The sequence below is a fragment of the Dermacentor albipictus genome, chromosome 8 (genome assembly GCF_038994185.2).
Source record: "Dermacentor albipictus isolate Rhodes 1998 colony chromosome 8, USDA_Dalb.pri_finalv2, whole genome shotgun sequence".
Classification (NCBI taxonomy): domain Eukaryota; kingdom Metazoa; phylum Arthropoda; class Arachnida; order Ixodida; family Ixodidae; genus Dermacentor; species Dermacentor albipictus.
Genome location: NC_091828.1, coordinates 116,310,176 through 116,335,989, shown reverse-complemented (window position 1 = coordinate 116,335,989; position 25,814 = coordinate 116,310,176). Strand labels below are relative to the sequence as shown.

The window sequence follows — 25,814 nt, the reverse complement described above, 5'->3', positions numbered from 1 at the left end:
ACAATTTGTAAGGTACTATTTAGCTTCCCTTTAAGATTGTAAAACGGAGAGCGAATTTTTCTTTTGGGCGATTAGTTATTCTGACCACAATGTTTGTCATTTGGAAAGGAAGGAATGCAGCAGCAGTAAGTAAAATGTTTTAAAAATTGGCCTTCCCCGCCACGAAAAGAAAAATCTGACTTTTGCTTTGGGAGATTCTCTCAAACCAATTAGAGAAAGACCAGGAAGCTTCATTTTTATAAGACGGCACACAAGTTTTTTTGTTCTGTTTTTTTTTTCAAAATGAAGGAACGTAAACTTGAAATCACAGGGATGTCGTGCTGAGCAAAATAGAAACACTCACACCCACAGTAAAAGTATGATAAGAATAACAAAAAAATATTTTAAATGTGATTTGTAAGGGGTGCGGGACAAATGTGGTATATTTGTATTTTATCGCATGTGAAAATCGTTGAAATGCATTGGCAAAAATAACCGATTTGGGAACCATCTGCTACATGGTTACGTGATTGCATAATACTATTTGTGATATTGTTATTATGTGCAACATTGATTAACCGTCGGAAATAATTACGGGTATGCAAGTTAAAAAAACATAATACAAGAATAAACTTGCCCTCAAAGACGCGGAGGCGGTTTTACGACGGTGCGGTTGAGTGGAGTTGTGCAACAGTTTTCTGGGCAGCGAAGGACTTCGTGCGACGGAAGGATGGTTATCAAGTGCAAATGCAACTCAGCGTCTGTCGGGGCTTAGAATTTGGGTCGGAACGTAAAGACCAACTAATCAAGATGAACAGTTACCTCGCGTATATCTTATTGGAACGGTCAACCACTTACGTAATGTCTCGTTTTGCTGCGATAGCCGGTTACGTGCTCAAACCTTTGCTTGCCTTGTCCGTCCGACGATTCCGTTGCATTGACGGCTACCATTGTCGCCATCCGACGTTCTTTTGAAGTCGTCAGGCCGCCTCGTCATCCCCAGCTTCCCAATCGTCAAGGGCGAAGAAAAAGAACACTTTGTCGACAACAAGGAGGTTCTAAAACGAAATTCGGTGTCATTACACTGTCTGAAGGTGGATGACCAAAGAAGCTGTGTAGGTGGGTGGCTTAATGCCGAACTGGCATTGCCATGGGTCAGACGCCGTATACACATAAATGGAAGGCAAATAGTCGCTCCTCCACAATTTTGAGCCTCGGAAGATGATGAGGCACCGGAAGGGGAAGTGGGGGGGAGGCATACATACCCTTGTAATGTTTCAAAACGCGGCACGACACCTTTCACTAACGAATCCCAGCACGTAGAACGCACTCGTACCTCACCGCGCTCCAAAGGCATACACTACTTCACCGTAGCCAAGGCGATTGTGCGATGGTCGACGTCCCACAGTGCAGTTATGGCTGTGAGGTAACTTGAAAACCACAAGCGGTGACACACAGTCCAAGCCACGAAAAATTGGTTCCCCACAAACTCCCTCTGAAACCGGCGACCAAAGTTAGCTTGACCCGGGAGACCAGAACTCGCATCATGGTGGACCCCATGCCGCGAAATATCCACTCAGTGCATGACGAGAGCAGAAGATTCGTGAGAGCCAAGCCCATCCTTAAAGAGATCAATCGGCAGAAACAAGATGCCATCTTTGTCTGTGACGCTCACGGAGGTCAGGCGACAGCGCTCATTACCTCCGAAGTCTCTCCCTTTATAACCAACGGCCACTGACAAAAACTCCACGTGACGTCACTGCACTGACCTTATAAAACTAACATGCCGAGGATGACGAGGCCGCCTTTGACGAAGATAGGTCCTCCTGTGGAAACGTTGGCCAGCCTTTCTGAGGCACCTTATCCTTGTTTACAAACTTTATACCACAGTGTGCTATTCCATCTGCGAGCCCCCTTCTTTATTTTGGACTTCAGTCGTAAAAGAAGTTCAAGCCAGGAAGTAGAGTAACTATAGTTGAAAACAAATGAACATCGACAATATTCAGCGGAGGCTTCAAGACGGTGCATCAAGCGCAAAGTGGAAGAAGCCTTTCCCACAGCAATTGCCTACTCAACAGGGGCATTTACATTCATTTACACCAACACTTATTTTGGAAAATGGTGTAAAAAATTTATGTTAAAAATGGATCTCAAAATTTCATGGCACCGACCCCTTGGGCCGGTAGGTGATCGTATGTTGTCCTACGGAGTGATGGGCGCAGGAAACATAACTGTTTTAGACACCATTTCAAAACTTGTTACACCTGGTAGAGGCAGAGAGTGGATGGTAGAGCTTGCAAAAACCTATATATACATATGTGCATACGAGACGAAGTGTTTTGCGCCAGACCCGTAGGTATGACATGCACAACATAAAGAAAAGGCGAACGTTATGGCGTATGTTTTTACTGACATTTCGGGTCGAGGACCTGCCTCCGAGGAAGGCCCGTCCTCCGGCCGAAACGTCAGTAAAAACATATAACCGTTATATAACCGTTATATAAACATAACGTCCGTCTTTTTTTTTTATTTTGTGGATGGTATACATATAACCTCGGACTTAAATTGCTCGCTGAGGCGGCAATCACTTCTACGAGAAACCAAAATATAGACTATATATACTAACCTATTATATTCATTATAGTAGCAGATAGACGTTGTCATGCGATTGTATTGTCATGTATTGTCATGTATGTCATGTCATGTATTGACACATATACGTGAACACCACATTACACCCCTAATGCGGGTTAACTTGTCGGTGAAGTCGTGCTCATTACGGAAGACACGTGATCAGCAGAGCGAAGAGCGAATGGTCCTTCTGGCGAAGTGTGCTTCCCCCGGCGACTACGAAGAATAATGCATTTGTCACGTTTTACGTTTTACAAGGTGCGTTGCAACAGCATGCAAATACCCCTAAGGTATTTTGGACTAGCGGTAGAGAATATATATATGTTTGTGCAGGAAGCCTTTGGGTTCGTTTAGAGTTGATAGTCTATGGCGTACCGGCGTAGAACTTTTCGTCGATAATTTTTATAGACTTCTTGAAGAAACGCAGTCGAAATTTTATAGACTGGGGCCGGCCTCGCCCCCCCCCCCCTCCGAAAAAATAATTTTGCTAACTTCTGCATATAGAAAACTACAAATACCGCATGGAAAAAAATTCCACGTAGAAGTATGAGAATTTGATCTAATTTGTTTACAAGGTCAGGATAGGTTACTGTAAGGACTAGCTTTAACGACCAGGTGAGAGCTGGTCAGGAGAAAACTTATTGAAGCCCTATGTAGGAACCGCGCATAACCAAACTATATTACGTACGTCTTGGCGCAGACTGGTCAGACATGCATGTATGTGTCAGTGCGACGTCGAGTCCACAATGCTGGTCGTTAATTGGTCACCAGCGTGGCCCGTAGCACGAAGCACGCGTTACGAATTTAAAGTAGTGGAAATCTCCTCGAAGTAAGCAAGTATGTGTGCACCCATAAGCTTTGTCGCGATAAAAAAAAATACATTTGTTTTCTTTTGCGACTATGTCTTCCCCAGCAAAACTTATTTGATGATGATGATGATGATGATGATGATTGAGGTTTGTTGGCGCAAGGGTCAGAAGTGGCCAAAGAGCGCCAAGGCTCTGATGATAGTCTGCCATTGACACAAAATTTATGTGAACAGTCCGTAGATAATTTGTCTGTTATTTATTCAGACATGTTTTCAATAATACTTAAAGTCTTAAAAGGCCTCCTCCCGGCACTCAATCAGGAGGAGGCCGTCATCCCAAGGCAGATACAGACCGGGTCACTCCTCGCCCCGGCAGTACTACAGGTGCTTCAACCAGAACTCTATCCAAGTGGTGCGTGCGGTGTTAGTACAGTGGATCCGGCTGACCAATGGCACATCATGTGGGACTGTGCCAGGTTCCCGACCGAAGCTATCACCAGGGCATAGCCGCCCTAAATTCAAAGTGCTCTGCAGTCCATAGAAAACGACACTCAACTATGTGCCGTCAAGCAGGCCCGGGGTGCGCTCGAAAAGCACAAGACTCACGACCCACCGCAAACGGGCCGAACTGGGGTAGCGAAGAGTAGGGCGTAGCCCCGGCTCGACGCTTGGCCAACGTCACGGAGCGTTAAACCATTGGTTGCCGGCATTTTAAAAAAGTGATTCCTATCCTATCATATAGGCTGTTACGTATGCAGCTTATGGACCAATAACTTCGCACAATTCTGAAACTTCATGAGCTACATCTAGACCGGAATACATTTGTTAGATATTTCTTAGAAATAAATTTGTTGAAAAACATTTGTTCTCTGAAAGCCACATTTTGCACTACCAACTAGAAGGTCTTCAAGACGGCAAACCAAAAAGCACGGAATCTTGGGCACTCTTCCAACAGTCCAAATTGATTGGACGTGTGATCTGAAAAAAAAATCAAAAGTTTTCCTAAGATCGATATGATGAAAGGCTGCCTACCCACTGAGAAATGTATTCACAAAGTATGTAGGACCCCCGCGTGAACTAACAGCGACAACCCGCATTCACATAGAGAGATATGTACGCGTCACCCCTATGGCACGCTCATACAATGTCCGGCCTTTAAGTTTTGCCGCCCGCTTCGCGCCCACAGCATGACGCCAGCGTGACACAAGTGACAAACTGAAATCCCCACCAAGGTAGCGTTCTACGAAGTACGCCATGGTATACGTGCACTTGATATATATGTAGGCGTGGCATGTAACCTATGTTTTATAGCACTTGATAGGGTACGTATAAATTCGCTCACGAAGGGGCATGTAGGACACTGGTGCGACCAGACCGCCGAACTGCGGTATACACGCGTTGCAAAGAGTAGAAATACTGCGAGACACACATGCGTCACCGCGACCTCCACGCCCTTTATAAATGCCCGGGCCGTTAATTTGCCGCTGGCGTCGCGACTGCGTGCCGCGTGACGCCAGGCGTGACAACGAGCGGGCGAACTGAAATCGGGCGCAAAGGTCACGTTCCACGAAGTAAGCCTACATTTGCGCACGTGTAGCCCCCGGTGCTTCGACGTTCTCCGAGCTCCATCCGACCAGCGCAATTCCCCCCCACCCCCGGCAATGCTTCCCCTCCCCCCCAACCCCCTCGCCAACAATCTCGGTCACCGCCCTAACCTGGTCCGTACACTTTCGCCTTCGAACGACAGGCCAGAGGGAGAGAGCGGGATCCAATCTGAAGAACAAAAGAGGGTATAGAGACTCGATGGCCAGAAATCACTTTCGCTGACCTGTCGCCGAGCAGCGTAGATAAAAAGGAAAAACGAGAGAACGGGTTGAGCTGCAGTGAGGGGCGTCGGTATTACGGCCTCCTCGACCGCATAGTCGTCCGAGACGTCGCCAACGTCACCGAGAAAGAGGTGGCGTGCCGTGAATCACGCGGTGCCGAGAAGCTGACCGCTAAATTAATGGCCGGTGAGAGATCGGTGGTTACAGGAAACCACGCGGAAGCGAGCGGTCCACGCAGAGCGGAGGACCTGGAGCGCGGCGGGGGACTTTCCGTTTGGTCGTGGGGAAACGGTGTGTATAGAGAACGGAGACGAAACACAGTTCCTGAGCGAGCGAGCATGCAAAATCTGTGCGAGGGACAAAACAGCGCGGGCGTGGAATCTCACATGCAAATTGAAGGCGTGATAACCTGCATGTAAAAACCGCAAGAGGAAAAATGAGACGTAACGGCTAGGTGCAGTAAAGACTTGTACAAAAAGCCAGTGCAGAAGCGCGGCCGCTCACGGCTCATGCGAATCCACTTGAAGACAAAGATTTCAAGTACATACTGAGATCTGACGTGGTAAAAACCGTGATCTCACTATCAGACGCGAAATAGCGGGTTTACTATAGGTAATCATCTTTGACCACCCGGGGGTTCCTTAACGTGCACCTAAATCTAAGTGTACCGAGCTTTCTTGCATCCCCCCCCCCTTCTAAATTTCGACGCCGGAAAAGGGATCTAACCCTTGTCTTCTAAGCTCTGCATCGCTTTGCCACTAAGCTGACCGTGGTGGCTCGAAGACGCAGATTTCAGGAGTTTCACAAAACCCGCTGCTCCTGGACCCCGTGCACGGGAGTGAGAGCCATTGCCTGGAAACAAACTGAAGCGCCAAAAATGCTTGCAGTAACAACCACGACGACTACAGTGACAGAATTGAGAAATAAACATTGAAAGAGGAGGGGTAGGGTTGCTCATCAGCAACGCACACACACACACACAAAAGGCAGTTTTCAAAGTTTGCGTCAAAGTAGCAATCTCCAGGAAAAAATATAGTTTATAGAAGAAAATTGCCGGTCAAAGTTTCGCAATGACATACGCGACGACGACACAGTCAGAGTGGACAAATAAACTTTGAAAGAGCGAGAAGGGTGGCAAAGCAAGAAACGCACAAAAAGAAAAGCAGTTTTCAATGTTTCAGACAATGTGGCGACTTCTCAACAAAAAGAAAGCTTATAGACGAAAATTTCCGGTGCAAAGTTTACTTGATAGTTTGTACCTTTTGCGAACGACCTCATGTTGTAAAGTCATGAAAGAGCGGGGGGGGGGGGTGAGAGAAGGGTGCAAGCAAGTAAGGTAACAAAAATATGTCTAATGAGCAAACGTCTGTTAGAAGTTATCAAGCGCGAAATGGACAGAGATAACAAGGAAGGGCAGAAATAGTACCCAGAAAGACGCCTCATTGGCTACCCCGTGCGGGAGTGCACTGCAAAAATAATTTAGACCTTTAAAAATGAATACAAGCCTGTAGTACAAACCTGTGGATCGCACCTTTACACTCTTTTGAGTATTTACCAGTACTTACATTTAAAGTAGTAAACTGTTTCTCAGTGAATGGAAAGAGAGAAAAGGGAAAGAGAACGAACTCATTACCACGTGTACAGTGCAGGACGTAGTATCTCTACGGACGATCTTATTTTCGATTCATGGGGGACGCCAACTTGGGCTGTCGTGCAAGCAATTGCTCAGTTTTGTAGGCACTTGTGTTAAATCAACATGGTCATGAGATGCCAAAAGCATCCGCAGAGCTATTATCACACGTAAAAATTGAGTTTGGTACCACGCGCTTTTGGGTGCCACAGATAAAAAAAATGAAACGGTAGCGTTAACAGAATCAGAAGGCAGCACTCAAAAGATTCCGTAAAATAGTCTCTAAGAGGTCTGGCATCTTATTTTGCGTTTATTTGCGCGAATCGACATCTATCCCCCCTTCAGGTGCTTTACCTTGCTGTCGGAATAGCTCAATCAGCAATATTTCAACGAGTTGTTATCTGATATCTTGTTTAGCGTAGTGGAGTTCGTGGGAGTAACCATGTTTTCATCAACTCAAAGATAATGAGAATTTTTTTTCAAAGTGAGCCTAATGTAAAAAATCAAAGTCAAAATTGGTTGTATTCGAAACTACACCTTGTTACGTTTCGTTTGGCCACTGAGGTATACGAATACGAGCCAATTTAGGCTGCAAGAACGTGTCGCAAAAAGACACGTTTGACAATGACAATTAGCGGCTATACTGCGCAATTCTTGCTTTCTTCTTCAATTCCCTTGTGATGGATTTGGCTCGCTATTTTAAAAAAAATAAGCACTGCTCATAATAATTTTACCAAGAAAGAGAGAGAGATGAAGAAGAAAGGCGGAGAAGTTAACCAGATATTAGTCTCCGGTTTGCTACCCTATACACAGGGGTTGGGAGATAAGGGTTAGAAAGAGGACAGAGAAGAAAGGATTTAAAAGAAATAAGAAAAAAATGCACACTCAGAGACACACACACAAAGGACGTTCTAGAGACCGGTAGGTGTCAAGAAGTGTAGTATAGCGCTTGCACAGCCTTCTTCTGCGACGTTAGGTCCTGTCGATGGTGTCCTTCTTCCAATGGTGGTCAGTCGTCCAGCTGGTTGAGTTCGTGGCGAAGGGATTCCCTCTGTGGACTGTACTGCGTGCAGTCGTACAGAAAATGGCCTATCGATTCTTCAAAACGCGACGGACTGGAGGAAATTGATCGCAGGCAGATTACCGGTAATTGCTCGCCGTAAAATATCTGTTTTAGGCCTTCTTCATAAGTTGTTTCGAACCATGATTTGCAAACAAGTTTTCCCGCACAATACATGTCACAAAGAGTTGATCATGTTCATGATCGTGTTCCGCATTGCAGGACGGCATCATTTTTATGTGTATCTGTCACGCACCCCCAGCGAGTGATACCACCTTCCCGCCTCACTAGTCACCATGGAAAATTACGACCCTTTCATGAAAGTATTACCTAACATTGTGGGATGGAAGCTACTTTGTATTCGCATGTATTCGTGTGTGTTTTTTTCGTATATAGGCAAACATTGTGTAGTTATTGAGCTTGACTAATTTGTATTCGTGATAGTTGGGATAGTTTGTAACTTTTTCGAATAATTCGCATTCACATTTATAATACATTTTGTTATAAACATTTTCTGCAAACGCTCAGGCCTCTTGACCTTTGGGATATTTGAAATAGACAAAAACAGTGATGGTAATAAAAATGTGTTAAATGTGCTTATTGAAGGATAAAAGCCAAATCAAGACAGAAAGATGGCGCAGTGAGGAATGCAAGGAGTGGGAAAAAAACGAGGGCTACCAAAACTGCTGATAGAGGCGATATCATGCGAAATACCTTCAACTCACAAAACAACGTAGCCCTCAACGAACAAATTACATTGCTATAAACTAAACGACGATATAAAAAAAGTGGATGAAAGCACCAACGGCAGCGGGTGAATAATGCCCGCGTAAGGCAGGAGCCCTCAGTGGCCAGCTTCATGAAGTCATACGTAGGCATGCATAGACAAGAGATCAAATGAAATGTGCAGGGAAAGGCCACTAATTCTTCAACCAACGCAATCGCATGACAATTTTTAGAAGCCTGGCAAGTGCGACGAATTGCATCCATGTGCCTGTGTGAAGAACACGCACACATTAAGAGGAAGCTTTAGCTCGGGCCCAACTCCGACGCGGCCTATTCAAATACATGTAAAAACGCAAAAACGTTTTTCTGAGATAATCCCTGGACCGATTTTGATGAAATTTGTTGCATTTGAGAGAGTAAGATAAATTCTAGTGACTGTTGGAAGCAGAATTTTGATTTAGGGCTTGAATTTTGTTAGAAAGATTTTCAAAAATTCAGAAGTTTGAAAAAAATAGAAGCACGAAGTTTACAAACTAATAGCTCTGCATCAAGAACAGATATCGCGGTTCTGTAAACGGCATCCATTAGATCATTCAAAGCGGACAAATATTATATGTCATTTTACACCTTACGTGAATTTGTTACATTGTTTACGAGGGTTCTGCAAAAGTTGTAATTACATATTATTACATTTTTTGAGGTTCATATGTAACATATCAATTTTGTCCGCTTTAGGGAGGAAGACGAAGTGCTTCTCTTGCGGAACACATCTCGCCCGTCTCTGAGTTTTTCTGGACTTCTTACTGCACCTGTGGGGTCTACCGCCCCCTCCATCGCGGTGATGGATGTACAACACCCCGAGGATCCTCCCGGTTCCCGTTCACCCGCGGACATCGGTTCGAGGAAGCGAGGAAGTACGTCGAGTGGTAGCGAGGACACGGAGCTGTACTGCGCATCAGGTGACGAGTCCTCGGAGGACAGCTTTCGACTTGTCCAGTACCGCAAGGCCAAACGAAGAATTATCAACTCATCTTCGGCGTCCAGCTCGACCACTGTGAAAACAGCTCCTCAGCGATGGCCTCACTCCATCCTGTTTGTGCCACAGAACGCTACCGACAACCTGCGCGTCCTCAACAGGCAAGCACTCTCCGTGTATCTAGAGAACACCGTGCCAAATGAGATCAAGGATGTTAGGATAAATACTAGACGAAACATCCTGGCAATCGATGTGATGAACCCGAGTGCACTGACCATACTACAACATGTAACGAAGCTGGGAAACATCAAGGTCCCATCCATCGTGCCAACGAATGGTGCCACAATAACTGGAGTCATCTATGACATTGACAATGAAATATCTAATGCGGACCTCCCAATTCTCATAAAACCAGCAAGCGAACACAACGTGATTGTGCATGTTAGTCGCCTCGGCAACACACGTTGTGTGAAGATAACCTTCAAAGGCGACTGCCTTCCACCCTACGTGAAGGTCGGCCACTTTCGCCACCAGGTTCGACCATTTATTCCAAGACCAATGCAATGCTTCAATTGTCAGAAGATTGGACATGTGAAGGGTGTTTGCAGAAATTCGGCCGTGTGCCCTCGATGTGCCGAACCCCACTCAGAAGACAACTGCAGCGCAACCACGTTCAAGTGCCCGAACTGTCAAGGTGATCACTGCGCCTCTTCCAAAGACTGTCCCCAGATCAAGAAAGAGTTCACCATTCTTAAGCAAATGGTGAGAGACAACTCTACCCACAAAGAGGCCGCTGTGAAAGTATGGCGAAGACGACGTCACCGACAACGGTCTTCACGGCGGAAAACATCAAGCTTTCAGGAAAAGTCCCCTCGTCAAGCATCATCATCAGCGGACGTTTCCAGCACTCCGATCACCAATGTTGGAAGGGAGCAAACTGCCAGATCTCTCTCCACAAAGGAATGGCCGCCACTTCCACGTATACGACCGCCAGAAGAGCCGCAGAAGAAGCCGCCCCCAGTACAGCAAGGTGCTGTATCCGAGGAGTCGCGGAAAACAGATGAGCAAGTGATTGCACTTATTAGGCCTTTAATGAATGCCATTCGCGTGCTGCTAAGCAACATGCACACACCGTCTGCCAGAAGTGCGCTTCAAGTACTGGAGGCTCTGAGTCCGGTGCTTGCAACCCTTGAGTAGATCATGGCTCCACAGCCACGGTCTTTTAGGGAAGACGTCCGACAAGCAGCTATTTTTCAGTGGAATGCCCGCGGACTCAGAGCGCGCCTTTCGGATTTCCGTCGCTTCGTGTTCGCCAATATGTTTCCCATTATCGTCATTTGCGAGCCGAACTTATCGAACAAAATCAGGCTTTCCGGATATGAATCATTTATGTCGTCAGCTGTTTATGAAAACAGTAAGGTTTTGGTGTTCATTCGCCGTGACCTCACCTACACTCATCAGCCTGTACCACCTAATGAGAGTAATCAATATATATGCCTCAACGTAAGGAAAAAGAATCTGGCCTTCACTTTTGTAGGCGCCTACCTATCTCCGTCAAGTCGATTTGATTACAAAAGACTACGAGACATCCTTTCCTCAACTTCCAATCCCTGGGTCATCACTGGAGATTTCAACGCCCATCATACACTCTGGGGAAGTCCGACCATCAACGCAAGAGGCAGAGCTCTGGTATCTTTCGCCTCCAGTAATGAACTTTGGCTGCTGAATGATGGAAGTCCTACGTTCTTGCGTGGCTCCACGTACAGCAGCTGTCTTGACTTGGCTTTCGTCTCACGAAGCCTAGTCAGGCGTGCAGGGTGGTTTGCGGACATAGAGACGCACGGAAGCGACCATATCCCCACGTACATCAAGATCAGAGGATTGACCGCTTCCAAAATACGGGATACGATCCAAAGAGTGGACTGGCCTAAATTTCAGTCTATTATGGAAGAACACTGCGACGCCAATCCATCTTTCGACTTGAAAGAGGCCATCAAGAGCGTGGTACAAGACACTATGCGTACTCTAACATGCTCCTCGAAACTTAATGATTATGATGTGGAACTAGAACGACTTCGAGCAATCCGACGACGTGCTGAACGAAGATACCGACGTACGAAAACAATGGATGATCTACGGACCGCCAGGCGCACGCAAAAGAAGATACAGCGCCGGTTAGACAAGCTCGAATCGCAACGTTGGGCTGCCTTCTGTGAGTCGCTAGATCCACGCAAGCCTTTATCGCAACTATGGAGAACGGTGCGCGGACTGCGGACACTTCCCGTACAGCGATTCCCATTCAAGGCACTTGCCCTCTCTCAAAAGAGATCGGAGATTGACGTGGCAGAGGATTTATGCGCCAGATTATCCGGCCAACTCACAGCTACCAACATTCCATCGCCTTCGAGCAGCTGTCCGCCACCACGTGATCACCGGTTGGATCTACCATTCTCGATCCACGAACTTAAGGCAGCATTAGCTTTGTGCAGCCGCACATCAGCGCCAGGACCTGACGGAATTTCCTACCGAGCTTTGTGTCACCTGGGGGAGCGAGCGAGAGGGGTTCTTCTTGAGGTGTACAATGAATCTTGGAGAAATGGCACGCTACCAACAACCTGGAAGACAAGTCGCCTTGTTCCACTGCTGAAGCCTGGCAAGTCGCCGTTGGAGCTCTCCTCATATCGCCCGATCGCTTTGGCGAGCTGTGTGGGCAAAGTAATGGAGAGGATGATCCTAGGACGCCTGGAGTGGTACTTGGAGTACCACAACACCTACCCAGATGCCATGGCGGGCTTCCGACGCGGTCGATCATCGATCGATAACGTCGTCGACCTGGTCACCTACATTCAACATGAGAAACGCCGTAAGCGTCTCTGCGCATCCTTATTCCTCGACGTTAAAGGGGCGTATGACAACGTTACGCATGAAGCCATCCTCTCTGCTCTCGCAGAGGTAGGAGTGGGTGGTCGGATGTTTCAATGGGTACGGAGCTATCTATCCATGCGATCCTTCTTTGTAAGCACCGAGGAAGGCCATACTTCTCTACATTATAGCTACCGCGGCGTCCCCCAGGGCGGTGTACTTAGCCCCGTGTTATTTAATCTAACACTAATTGCTCTCCTTGAGCACGTGCCAACCACAGTCAGGCTATCAATGTACGCGGATGACATCTGCATATGGACATCTGCAGTAACACGCCTACAGCTGCGAGCGAGAATTCAGAAAGCCGCGACACAAACTGCTGTCTACCTCCGTAGTCGAGGCCTGGAAATTTCCTCCGAGAAATGCGCACTAGGGCCATTTGCGCGCAAACCCATGGCAAACTACAGTGTAACGATAAATGGCCAAGTAATACGACGGGTCCGATCGTACAAGTTTCTAGGTGTCATAATCGACAGGGACTTGTCATGGAGCCCACACATATCTTACGTGAAAAAACGGTTGACAGGCATATGCCACCTGTTCAAATTTTTCGCTGGCAAGACCTGGGGAATGTCGCCTAGTGCCATCTTACAACTGTACAGGGTGCTTTTTCTGGGATTTCTGCGATACAGCTTGCCAGCAATAATCAACACAGGCAAAACGAATCTACGCACTATACAAAGTCTTCAGGGTCAAGTGCTCCGGATCTGTCTAGGCCTGCCTCAGAGTGCTTCAACAGTGGCTACGATAGCAATCGCTAGAGACCACCTTGTCAAGACCCACATTGACATTGAAGTACTCAGGACCCATATAAGGCATCTAGCCAGGACTCCTCGTCACCATTTAGCCTCTCTACCAGCGGACAGGCCACACACATCTTTCAGCCAAACGATAACTGCATATGATGAATCATTGCCAGCTTGTTTCACTCCGGCTGCGAGACCTTCGATCCCTCCATGGTGCCTCGCTCAGCCGAAAATCAACCTCGCAATACCTGGTATCTCGAAAAAAGCTGATCTGTCATCACCAGCCCTTAGACAGCTCACGCTACTATATTTGTACGAGAACTACCGTGACTCTACGCATATTTACACTGATGGATCTGTCCTTCCAAGCAGCTCCGCGGCGGCAATCGTCATACCAGCGAAAGCTACAACAATCAAATTTAAGACCACCCACGCGACAACATCGACAGCAGCAGAGCTCGCAGCGCTCTTTACTGCTCTTCATCACATTGGTGATGAACCGCCACACAAATGGACTATATTCTGTGACTCGAAGGCGGCACTGCAGTCTCTACTGTCACCTCTACGACGCGGACCGCACGAACAACTAATATTCCATATTACAGAGACATTACACCATGTCAGTGATGCAGGCCACGACATAACCTTTCAGTGGCTTCCAAGTCACTGCGGGATTGTCGGCAATGAACGGGCGGATCACGCTGCCCGCTCAGCCCATACTGAGGAGCGCTACGTCCCCATTCCTCTTTCTAGAACTGACGCTGCACGGAAGCTCCGCCTACTTGCTCGGCAGTGCACCGCGTCGCAATGGAATGAGCCACATTTAAGAAATCCGCGACTGCACTCACTTGATCCAACATTAAGTCTTCGAGCGCCATCACAGCTTCGCCGTAGAGACGCCACGCTTTTATATCGACTTTGGTTGGGCGTTGCCTTTACTAAAGCCTATGCCTTCCGCATAGGGATGACCGACACCCCAACCTGTGACCACTGCGGCCATGAAGAATCAATTGGCCATATTTTGTGCACCTGCCCGGAGTACAGTCCACAGAGGGCATGCCTCAGCCAGGAACTAGACCAACTGGACGACCAACCGCTATCTGAAAAAAGAATTCTGCAACATCGAAAGGACCTACCGTCACAGAAGAAGGCCGTGCAAGCGCTTTTGCGCTTCTTGCGATCTACCGGCCTGTGTGAACGACTTTAACTGGAACGCCTTTTGTGTGTGTGTCTCCATGTGTGCGCGTTCGTTTTTTTTTCCTTTCTCTCTCTGTCATCTTTCTAACCCCTATCCCGTATCCCCAGTGTAGGGTAGCAAACCGGAGACTCATATCTGGTTAACCTCCCTGCCTTTCCTCTTCATTCTCTCTCTCTCTCTCTCTTGTCCGCTTTAGATGTGCTATCAGATACAATTCACAGAATTGCGATATCATTTTTTCTTGTTGAGTTACAGAGTTGTAAACTTGATAGTTTCGTTTTCTGAAAATTTGCAATTTTTGTCAATTTTTTATAAAATAATGACGGCCTAACTCAAAAATTCGAAAGCAACAGTCACTAGATTTTAAGTTTTTCTTTTAAATGCAGCAAACCTAGTCAAATTTAGTGCAGTGGTTGCCGAGAAAAACGAATTCTCCTTTTACATGTATTTAGATAGGAGCACCCGAGCTAAAGCTTCCTCTTAAGAGGAAGCTTTAGCTCCAGTGCTCCTTAATCTTGCAGCCTCCTTAAGACATCGCACATGCACAGCGGGCCCTGTTCCAATAAACTGCCTCGTGTTCCTTGAACGGATTGGCCGCTGGTACTTATAATCCATCACCTTCCGCTTTTGACTTACACTTCGAACGTCGTGATACGCTTTGAGAGTCCTTGGGCAAGCGGAGATGCACACTTGGAGCGCGCCGACTTTTAAGTGGGCGGATCGAATGCACGTGAGTCACGCATATTGAGCAGTACGAGCTTTAATGACTCACGCGCAAGTGGGCTTTCAGCCGCAGCGCGTTACTGATACGCAGTAGCCGGAAGTCGGCCACTTTCAAATCACTTCAATCAGACCCTCCCAGTGAAAATTACCATGCCATTACATTTGCTCCCGTCGCTTAACATTCTCGCAAAGCACCCTTTTATATAGGTAGCTGGGGAACGTGTACTACTGGTCACAGTTAGCGCTCGCGCCATGTGACGTTTAAAAAAACGGCAACGAAAAAGGCCGGCATGAAATGCAGCGTCCGCTCGTGTAGGCTGTGCATGAACGTATTCTTTTTCTAGATTCTCAAAGGTGTAGACCGCAGTCTGGTTAGCATACCTCCTATATGCGGTTTTTCTTAGTCCTTTTTCTTTTCTTTCTGCTTGGAGCCTGCAGACTGGTGGAGTGTGCTTTGTGTGCTATCGAACTTGAACTTGAATTCAAATTTTAGTTCTCGTTCATTCAAGCGATGGTAGGCAGAGACTAAAGGCGTGAAGCCTGACAAAGGTCTCAGGCCCCGAAAACGACAGGTTTGACAGCAAATTACGTACATATACAAAGTTTTGCAAACTACAACTGCGTTTAATACAGTGAAAAACATGGTAACGTTGTCTTATTATATCCAAATATCTTCAAATTGATAGAGCAATATACAGCAACAGCATACGTGCAACTAAATATTCTGACATCCTAATGGTGTGACAAAATTATGCAGAATAAAATTAAGATAGACGTCACCAAATTTGTATAGCATTATAATTGAACAGCATGCACACACGCGAAACGAAAAAAAAAATATCTGACATCAAACTGTGGGCTGAAGTAATTCAAAATAATAAAAAAATAAGAACTTGAAACAGGGCATGGATGCAATAAATATGTTTCTCTTAATGCAAATATCCAAACACAAATAATATTAAATAAAGTAATATGTGGATTCGGAAAAGAAGATATATGTAATTCTTCGCAATCTCATATGATCCTTTTGGCAGAGGATCCTACATTCGTGTCATACTGTTGCATCTGAATTTATTGTCATAATTTTTATGCCTTGTGCAGCGGTGGCGTAGAGGTAGAACACCCGCCTCGCGTGCAAGAGGTCCGTGGTTCGAATCGCGGTGCCGCGCAAAATCAATCCACCGGATTAAAGAAAGAACAAGAAAATCCGCGTGTTGATAAAATTGCACAAAGAAGCCTGCAGTGAGGCCTTATGTTGAGATATCGATCACGTAATTTTTTTTATCTCTATCGCTCTTTCGTTTAGCGTTGCTTGTCTTTAGTTACGATTTTCAGATAGCGAATTCTTCCGCGGCCAAAAGTGCCTTACTGTGCAGTATTAAAAAAGAAGGCAGAAGGCAAGAACACACGCACGCACGCAAGCACACACACACACACACAAACACACACACACACACACACACACACACACACACACACACACACACACACACACGCGCGCGCGCGCACGCACACAAGCACGCACGCACACAAAAGAAACTAGACCGAGTTGACCAAACTGAAAGCTATAACTTAAATGCAAACACGTGACCTGGTTGCTTGCCGGCTATCCACTCGAAGACACAACGCGGCACCTTCACCATCAGATAACGTTAAAGAATTGGAAAGTTATTTCGCAGAGCGCTTCGTATGCAAAATTTCGCGCCGCATGAACAGCCTTGGATTGCAATCGCAAGTGTTACGGCAAACACAACTCAAAGAAACTGGCGACACGCTTGCATTGTTTGTTAGCTTGCTTGCTTATTTGCCTACAGCATGTCTCTGCGGAATGCGCAAAGGAGACGATTTCGAAGCTCCCCCCGCCCAATCCGTTACGCTGCCGTGAGCCATTAAATATCACTTCAATATCCGCACTGATGATTGAAAGATTAGATTTTGCATGCAGTGCGCAGGCCGATACACTCCCCGAATGAATTCAAGCAGAGGCTTAAAGACTTGCCAGGTGTGCCACGATAAATAGGGGCGGGGGGGGAGGCAGCATAATTAACAGGCGTTCAACAAGCGTGCAAAAGGCCCGCGGGAACCGCCGCGTTTACGCACCCACCCCACGGTATTCGTTCATCACGAGCGACCATGCGTCCTGGTTTGGCAGCGATCTCGGTCTCGCAACCTTGGCTGCGCGGGCGCAAGATTCAGGACGGACGAACGGACGGACGGTCCCGCGGCGGACCTCTCCCGCCTTCTCGGACCATCACCGTAGAGAGCGAGAGCGCGCGAGAGGAGTATGTTGTAGTACCCGGGCGCTTATTTATGCGTGAGGTTAAGCGCAATGCGATGGGGATGCTGTAGCTTTATTGCTGGTTTCTTTCTCTGCCCCGTTCGTTGTTTGTTTGTTTTTCTTTCTGACAGAAGCGGACGCGTCGGCCCGCCCTATTGAGACGAAAGGGAGGAGGAGATTCTCGGTAGCCCTGCGCAGGACCTCAGGCGGGGATTTCCGGGGAGCGCTTGCTCTTCGGTGCGGTCACCATGCGGCCCGTGGAACGCATAACCTCTCCGTACACCATTCGCTGAAACCTCCTCTCGCGTGGATGGCTAACGAAGCGACGTCCGCGAAGACCATTGGCTGCGTCTTCTTTTTATGTTTTAGTGCATCGGCGATCTGTCACTGCGGAGCATTCGGCCGGATTCGAGTATAAAAGCGTCGCGGGCAATCGGCTAACCAGTCTTACGTCGCTCTGGTTCTTGTGATCTTCGAGCTCTGTACTGGATCTAAACCGCCACCGAACACCATGAACACCGTTGTGAGTATATCCGGAGCTCGCGTGCAATCGTCATCGATATCACTGTCAGCAATCGTCACCCCCCCACCTCCCGCCCCCTTAGCTGGACTAAATACCTGCACAAGAAGGGCGTTGCCTCAACGCTCTCCTGTCAGCCTTGTTCTGTCACAGCCTTACTGAGCTTAATCCGCGTGCTTGCGATTCAACTGCATAACCCACGTCAAATGTACTGTAAAACGAATCACTATGCTCGGTAGAGTGATAGTTCAAAAGAGGCGCGCAAGTGGTAGCACACCTCCTAGAAGAATCAAACACGCCCATTTATTTGGGTCATGCGATGGAAACCACCATCGTGGAAGCACATCGGTTGGAGAATAAAAATAGGTTACAATGCATTTCGCGCAAAATTCTAAGTAACGAAGGTCAATCTAGAGACGTCGGGAAAGAGAAAAGCATGTTTTAGCTTCATTCGGTCAGTACACTGTTATCTGTGCGTGTTTGAACCTCAAAAGGAAAGTTGAGAAAAATTTGAGACCAACCAACGAGCACTCTGAAAAAAAGAAGGATATGATGGAAGAACCGTAATGGGTTAAGCAGACCGACGTATGTGTGGATCGTGGCCTAAAAGCGTCTATTGATATTCTACATCCCGAGACGGTGTCAGAGTTGGGATACGTCATGTAGGTGAGCTCAACCATGTGTGCTAAGGGGAATAAATTAGAGTCCAGGGCGTCAGAGGCCAATGAGATGTACCGAGATCGGAAAATTTTCGCTGAAAGGGAATGTTTCGTTCCCGCAAAAAAAAGGAGGGATAACTGAAGATCTCTGGTACAGGTCCTTGTCTCGAAGTGCAGTTAATTGGCTTGACAATAACAACTGTGATAAATCAGTCAATTCGTACTGACCCTGACTAGGATAGCAACGGCTTATTATTAGACACACCGCATGTTCAGACCCGAGCACATTCTTCTTTATTCAGCTACTAACCCGAGGTTTCCAGCACTATATGGAGTGGGAATATCTGCTCTCATTGCTGGTCTTACGAACATTACTTCCAAAGAAAGTAAAACAAGGGGGGGGAGGTGGCTATGACGAAAATTTATTGCAAACTTTGCCATTCCAATTCTGCAATCAGCCCTCCGCGATTGGTAAAAACATTTTTGGGCCACCCCCGCTTTGCCTGTCTGTCACGCGACGTTACGAAGGCCGCGATAGCTCCCCATTTGATACGGAGTGTACACACTGATTATGCATGATTGAGATGAACAAAATGAAAATAGTTAGTTCTGATTCGACAGCTTTTTGTCATTAGCCCTCGGCTATTGCATGGTCCAAAATTTTCGGACTGCACCCACTTCACCTACCTGTAACGCGACGTCACAAAACCATGAAAGCTCACCGCATCAAAGTGACGTACACGCGTTAAAGATGCGTTAATATGCCGAACAAAACTGAACTTTTTTTCTGAATAGGCGCAGGCTGTCCCGTTCCGAAAGGAACAAAATATGGCGGCCGCCGATCGCTCAGGCACTTGCTACTCGCAGCTGCCGGATAGTATTTGCTGTATCATAAAGCTTTTTGTGGTTGGCCGTGTAACGTTTTTCAACCCTTTCGGCATGTTTACGACCTTTCTTCTTTGCTGAGGATCCGTTTTAGCGGCATTCTTAACCTTCCGTTGCACGACGCCGCGATTTTCGGCCAGCCACCACTACCTAAGTAAGGGAAAGCGGACCAATCGCAGATGCCAATACCCCTGCTCTTCATCCGGTTATCTATATTCAGTGCGATGGCTCGGCCCCATCGAATCCCCCTCTGGTTGAGCGTGCTCCTCGCTTCCTGACAGCCAATTACAAACGGAAAAAAGCTCAATATGAGCAATATTATTCATTTTCAAAGCAAAGTCACCTTTTATAAACTAGGAGGGCGTTTGATTGGACTGTTCAGACAACCCTGCGGGTCACCGCGAGATGCCTGCGTCAGCAGTTACGCGAATTTGACGTCAGGAGATTGGAATATAAACATATTGGAATAGTTTTACGTTATAGAGCACCAGATCAAGTTAGGAATTAGCCTAATATAGGCGCGAGCATGTTCTGAGTGTTCTTTTTTATAATATAGCGGCATCTTATCATTGAATAAGTTCATTGACTGAAGTAGCCAGAAACTGTGAGCAAGCTGCCTGAAACACCGAAAGGTCGCAGCCAGTGCCAAGAACCGGAGAGACGATGGGGCAAGAAGACTGTTCTTAGCAAAAACAATTGGACATAAATGTGGGTAACGAAGAAAATGTGGTGTCTAACTATAGCGTAAAATTGCATACGAGAACGCTTATTGAAGTCAAGACGGCTAAAGGCTTCTGTCCAGGTTATTGTGTAGGCTCTGGCAGTCAATGCCCCGAAGAGTAATCGAGTTTAAAAAATCTGACATTCGAAATCACTTTGGGTCACTTTGGGTTCCCCCACATATGCACTGCGTAACCAAAAGATTCAATTCTGAAGGAAGCCTCACTTCTATAACGAATAAGGAGAGGATCCTCTAGTACTCCAGCATGGTTACTTAAGATGGAGCGTATGAACTCTCCCAACTCTATGGCATGCGACGAGACCGGAGACATTGAACACTTTCTGTGTCATGCTCGGAATTCCAAGATAGAATTCCAAGATGCTCTCCTGCAGAATCTGCAAAAAAAGCCCTTCTTTATGCTCGCCTGCGACAACTTGTGTTCCTCGAAGGACCAGTTATAGCCCTCAAAGAAACTTCTCGTCTCCTTATCGCATTCTTAAGAGAGGCTGGTTTGGAGGACATGGGGTGAAACACCACAGTTATATTGTAAGAGATTCTCGGGTGGCGAAATTGCCCCGGCCTTGATCGCCAGGCTAAACTCCGCCTTTTGCTACGACCTACCAACACCACCACCACAGGCTTTGCTAAGCAGAGAGGTCCTCTTGAGTGGCTAAATGAGTTGTTTTGTGGCTTTACGGTTAGCGCTTGATTTCTTCAAGCATCGAGAGCACTGACTGGGTGGTAGAGTAAAAAAATAGAGCGTTTGTGGGTAGAGATTGCACGGAACACCACGACAATATGCACATTAGACTGACAACAGCGATGCCCTACCAATGTAAAGGACGCGAGCTGTGGTGGTGGAGGAGCAATGTCGGTATTATTTCCCCACCTTCCCATAATACAGGCCCTTCTTGTTGAGTAGCTGCTGAATAAAGGAACGACAGAATGAGATTGGAAAGAAAATCAATATTTATTTAAGTGTTCCCAGACGGTGAAAGGACTCCAAGGAAGACGCACGCTCGAATCGCATGGAGGACATGCATCAGTAACATGCAAGAAAAAAATAATATTTAGCTAGCTTAAATGAAATTTTGTCCTGTTCTCATCTGAAGTCAGTCAAAAGCGTCAGAAACCCCGCAGAAGGCGAACTGTGTGATCAGGTAATTAGGCAAGTAACCAGTCAAAAATGGTCTGTTACCTTTCTAGAACTGGTACAGCGCAACCTTCAAAGGAAGAAACAAGCCGAGCCGGCCAGATAAAGGAACAGAGCGCTGACTTCCAACTGGTTTATTGGCAAGTTGCAAGAAATATGTATGTACCTACAAGAAAGCATCAGGACAAGTCGTCACAATACTCCACAAAACGTCACACCGATAGAAGGCTATACCATCATGAGTCACAGAACGCGCAATTCTGTAATGCAAGGTTTAATTGATCAAGAAATCTTGCTTCGCGTGGAGTCAGCGCTCTGTTCCTTTATCTGGCCGGCCCGGCTTGTTTCTTCCTTTGTATGTTGCGCTGTGCCAGTTCTAGAATGCAATACCAACTCGCCCAATCCTCAACCCCACTGTTACATTTCACCGGGCATATCAAGCATTTGCCATACTTTTCTGCCTCTTCACATACGCGTCCACAGTAGATTAAAACCAGTGTTCCTACGCTCGTGGAACACTCGTGCTGTTTCACAACTCTGAATTTTTTTAAAAACTTGGGTCTCCTGTCAACGCCTGGTTGTCTGTCTCGCAGCTCTCCACCGTTCTATTCGCCCTATTCTCTGCGGCTTCCGCTGGCTTCATCGGCGGCTACAGTGGCTACGGTGCCGGAGGTAGTGGCGCTGGACTAGGAGGTGGATATGGTGCCGGCTACGGCGCTGGTCTCGGAGGTGCTGCCGTCGGTGGTGCCGGTTACTCGGTTGCTGCTGCTCCTGTAGCTGTCGCCGCCGCCCCGGCCGTTCGCAGCACTTCCTACAGCAGCAGCGCAGGAGGCGCGGCGATCCTTCACGGAGGCGCAGCTGGCGGTCTCGGAGGCGCTAGTCTCGGTCTGTTCTCGGGTGCCGGCCTCGGATACGGAGGCGGTCTTGGCTACGGAGGTGGTCTCGCCTACGGAGGCGGCCTCGGCGGTGGTCTCGGATACGGTGCTGGCCTCCGTGTCGCCGTCGCTCGTCCCGCCGTCGCCGTAGCCGCTGCTCCCGCCGTGGCCGTGGCTCGTCCCGTGGTCGTAGCTCGGCCGGTGGCTGTAGCCCGTCCAGTGGCTGTCGTTCGGCCAGTCGCCATTGCTGCCCCTGCTGTGGCTACCGTGGCTGCCGTTCCGGCGGTCGCCGTCGGAGGTGGTCTCGGCGGTTACGGTGGTTTCGGTGGCCTGGGTGCTGTCGGCGGTGGCTACGGTGCCGGATACCGTCTCGGTCACGGTGCTGGTCTCGCTAGGCTTGCTGTCGGTGGCGGCTACGGTGGCGCCTACGGTGGTGGATATGGTGGTGGATACGGCTACGGCCACGGCGCCGGCCTTGGCAGGCTGGGAGTTACTTACGGCCATGTCGCTAAGTGGTGGTAAGTTGTCCCATGTTGTGATGAGTGGCATGAAATCGTAAGGACTTACTTGTTCGGCGAGGCATACTAATGAGCAGGCCCGCGATCTCGCATATGCATTCGTTGTTAAATGATTCGCAGCTGCTGTATGCGCTACAAAAACTGCCACATGTAAGCGTCCCTGGGCCCTGTATAGAATGATTGGTGCATCGAACCTTAAGACATCGCTACTTCGTTTGCTTCCTTTGTTATATTAAGTTTTGGATTATTAACAACGATTCAGAAGTTTAACCACCGGATCAAGCAAAATCACTTGCCACTGTCGACACGGCGTCAGTAGTTTTGGGTGGGATCTTAAGGCTTCAGGGGCCTAGTTCTTTCCAATCACGAACACACCGTTCTTCGCATACGCTTGATTAGATATACGTGAATGCCAGCAACAACGCTCGCGTAATTGTTCGAATCTCTGCTAATAGCTGACAAAAACAGCAACCGATAGCTATCAATATGTGGCAAGCCCGTTCAGGCATGGATAACTCAAGCTAGAGAATTTTCGAACGTCCGTTTTGTACTTCAAGCAAAGAAGCAATGGCATTTGCTCATGCGCTGAGTTGTGGCCTCCAAACAGGTGCACACTGTGGCATGAAGTTTGAGAAAGAATGGTGGCTCCCCCGGGATTGTGAGTAGATGTAAGCACGAAATAGCTATCGGCAAAGCAGACTGGTTGGAGATGATACTAGCCACGACCTTATAATGGGTAGAGGGCATGCTCGCAAGGGCACCCTCCACATTACACCACACAACCATACGCGGCGGGCCAGACGCTGCCGGACTGGCCACGCAACGTGGCGCCATCTCTCGAGGCGGCGCGAAACCCGCGCCGCGGAACTCACGGACCGCTGGCGTTGAAAAGAGCACAGGCAACCCTGTCTCTTCACGGAAACATGAAAATCACGTGTGCGGTGCCCTGCATCTGCCTTTCGTACATCACTATTGGAAATCACATATAAAAGCTCAGCGTACTAGGAGTTACGTCTTAAGCGACGTTGTAAATAAACATTAGGAAAAACTCGCAAGCAATATTTCTTTTAAAAACTTGTTTGGGCAGTAACTAGCGTATGTAATGCGGTCCTGTACAAAGTGTTGGGTGCCAGAGTGCACTATTGCTGAAGTTCTGACTGGTTGCCCGGATGATCTCGTTTTGTTCTAGCAACGATGCCCGTATGTTCTCGCTTGAGTGCCCGGATAACAGCTCTGGTTTTTAGCTCAAGGTCACTTGAAGGCCGCCGACAAAGGCAGCTAAAGCCGTTTCATGCTTCAAAGCCATTTGAAGTACCCCATTAGTGAGTGAAAAGCTTTTCTTTCTTCGTGAAAACTTATGCAATTATCGTTCAGAAAATCAGTGACCCGTAATAAATTATTAAGCTGATTTAGAAATGCAACGTGTTGGACTCGGGAAACTGAGATTAGAATATAAACCGCCTTCGTGGGCTTCGAGAATGCAAGTTTTGTGCTGTAATCGTATTGATTGATTAGGCCACGGTAGCGAAGTCTCAACAAAGCAGAACTGAGATTTCTCCGTAACATCAAGTAACTGTTTTCTCATGGCGATGTCCTAAACGTATTACGAAATTAGGATGCAGTAGAGCCCTCTGGCACAACTAATAGTGTTTTTCAAGGTTATTCGACTTGCCGAAAGCAAATATTGCACAGCGCTGGCACCTGAGTACAACATTCGTGGAGTAATTTTTTTTCTCTGCGTTTGGTTCCGTTTACTCTGACTAAACAGTGGCCAATAACTAAGTGAAAGGCTATACTTCTGTAGCATAAATTTAAATGACATGCCCCTTTCGTGATGCTTCATGCCTTCTCTACATAGATCTTGAGCGTGCAGTCCTACAAAACCACTCATCTTAACTTGTTCTTTGGTTTTCAGAATACGTACCCTTCGGAATGCCCTTGGATGCAAAGACATCATCGCTAAATCAGCGCAGTGAACTGGCGCGGTTTCACTGGCGCTGAACAAGGAGTTTTAACTTATATTTATTTTAATTTTTCATAAACCCTAACTGCCTGAACTTCCTTACGCATGAGCTTTCGTTATACGCATGGGTCTGGTTCAAAATTGGGAACTGTAATTGAGAAAAGTTTGTTACTCGCCGGCAGACAAGTTTGGTGTTGAGGTTTGTTACTAAATAAAAGAATTTGTTACAAAACAATCCGTGGACTTTCTTTGCGACATCTGATGCAGACTTTGGCTGCCAGTTTTTCTCTGGAAACGGACGTCACGTTAGAAAACTTCTACTATTCAAAGAAATCAACAGCTCGTCACAGGCAACAACAACAAAAACAAGAGAGCAAACATCGAATATTCCTACAGCTTTGAAGTCATTTACGGCGACAGCAGCCGGCTTTTAAAGCGAACACCACCATCTCACACCCCGAAAAACTTCCACTTTGCGATTGACTCGAGGTTATCCTTACCCCTTGCTTATCCCATGCGTGCCTAGGTGAACCATAGATAACACTGGCCGAACAGGGCACGGGCCCGGGCTTGATGAGCCAATGCTTCGGCAAGTGTGTCCGACACGTTCACATCGTCGAAACGTTGGTTCCAGATTAAGACAACTCTTTCTCGGCTACTCTTTAATTGTTGATGTAACCATCTTTCTGTGAACATCTGTCTTGCTTGGATGCACACGACCACAGATTCCTGATCTGTGTCGGACGCAAAACCCTGGAAACACAAATTACGAAGCGACAGAGTTGAGCGGCCTCGTCGTGGTCAGCGCGTCCAGCTCTCGACTGCAGATGGGTTTGAATGGCAGCATGGGTTTGAATCCCTCCAGCGGGGATGGGTAAATGGGGATGGGTAGCGGGGATTATACCTCAAGAGAAAAGTATATAATAGCTGTGTCTTACCAGTACTCACCTACGGGGCAGAAACCTGGAGGCTTACGAAAAGGGTTCTACTCAAATTGAGGACGACGCAGCGAGCTAC

General features: G+C 47.3%; 2 protein-coding genes across 2 annotated transcripts in view; both read left to right on the top strand.

Moving 5' to 3' along the window:
- Window positions 1-25,814, top strand: part of LOC135910357 (uncharacterized) — a 53,608-nt gene that overhangs the window by 13,862 nt on the left and 13,932 nt on the right. The gene's annotated exons all lie outside the window — the stretch shown is intronic.
- On the top strand, window positions 17,868-25,032 carry LOC135910356 (acanthoscurrin-1-like). Its single transcript, XM_065442414.1, has 3 exons — window positions 17,868-18,026; window positions 22,035-22,834; window positions 24,750-25,032. Coding segments are annotated over exons 1-3 (813 nt in total). The 5' UTR covers window positions 17,868-18,014; the 3' UTR covers window positions 24,751-25,032.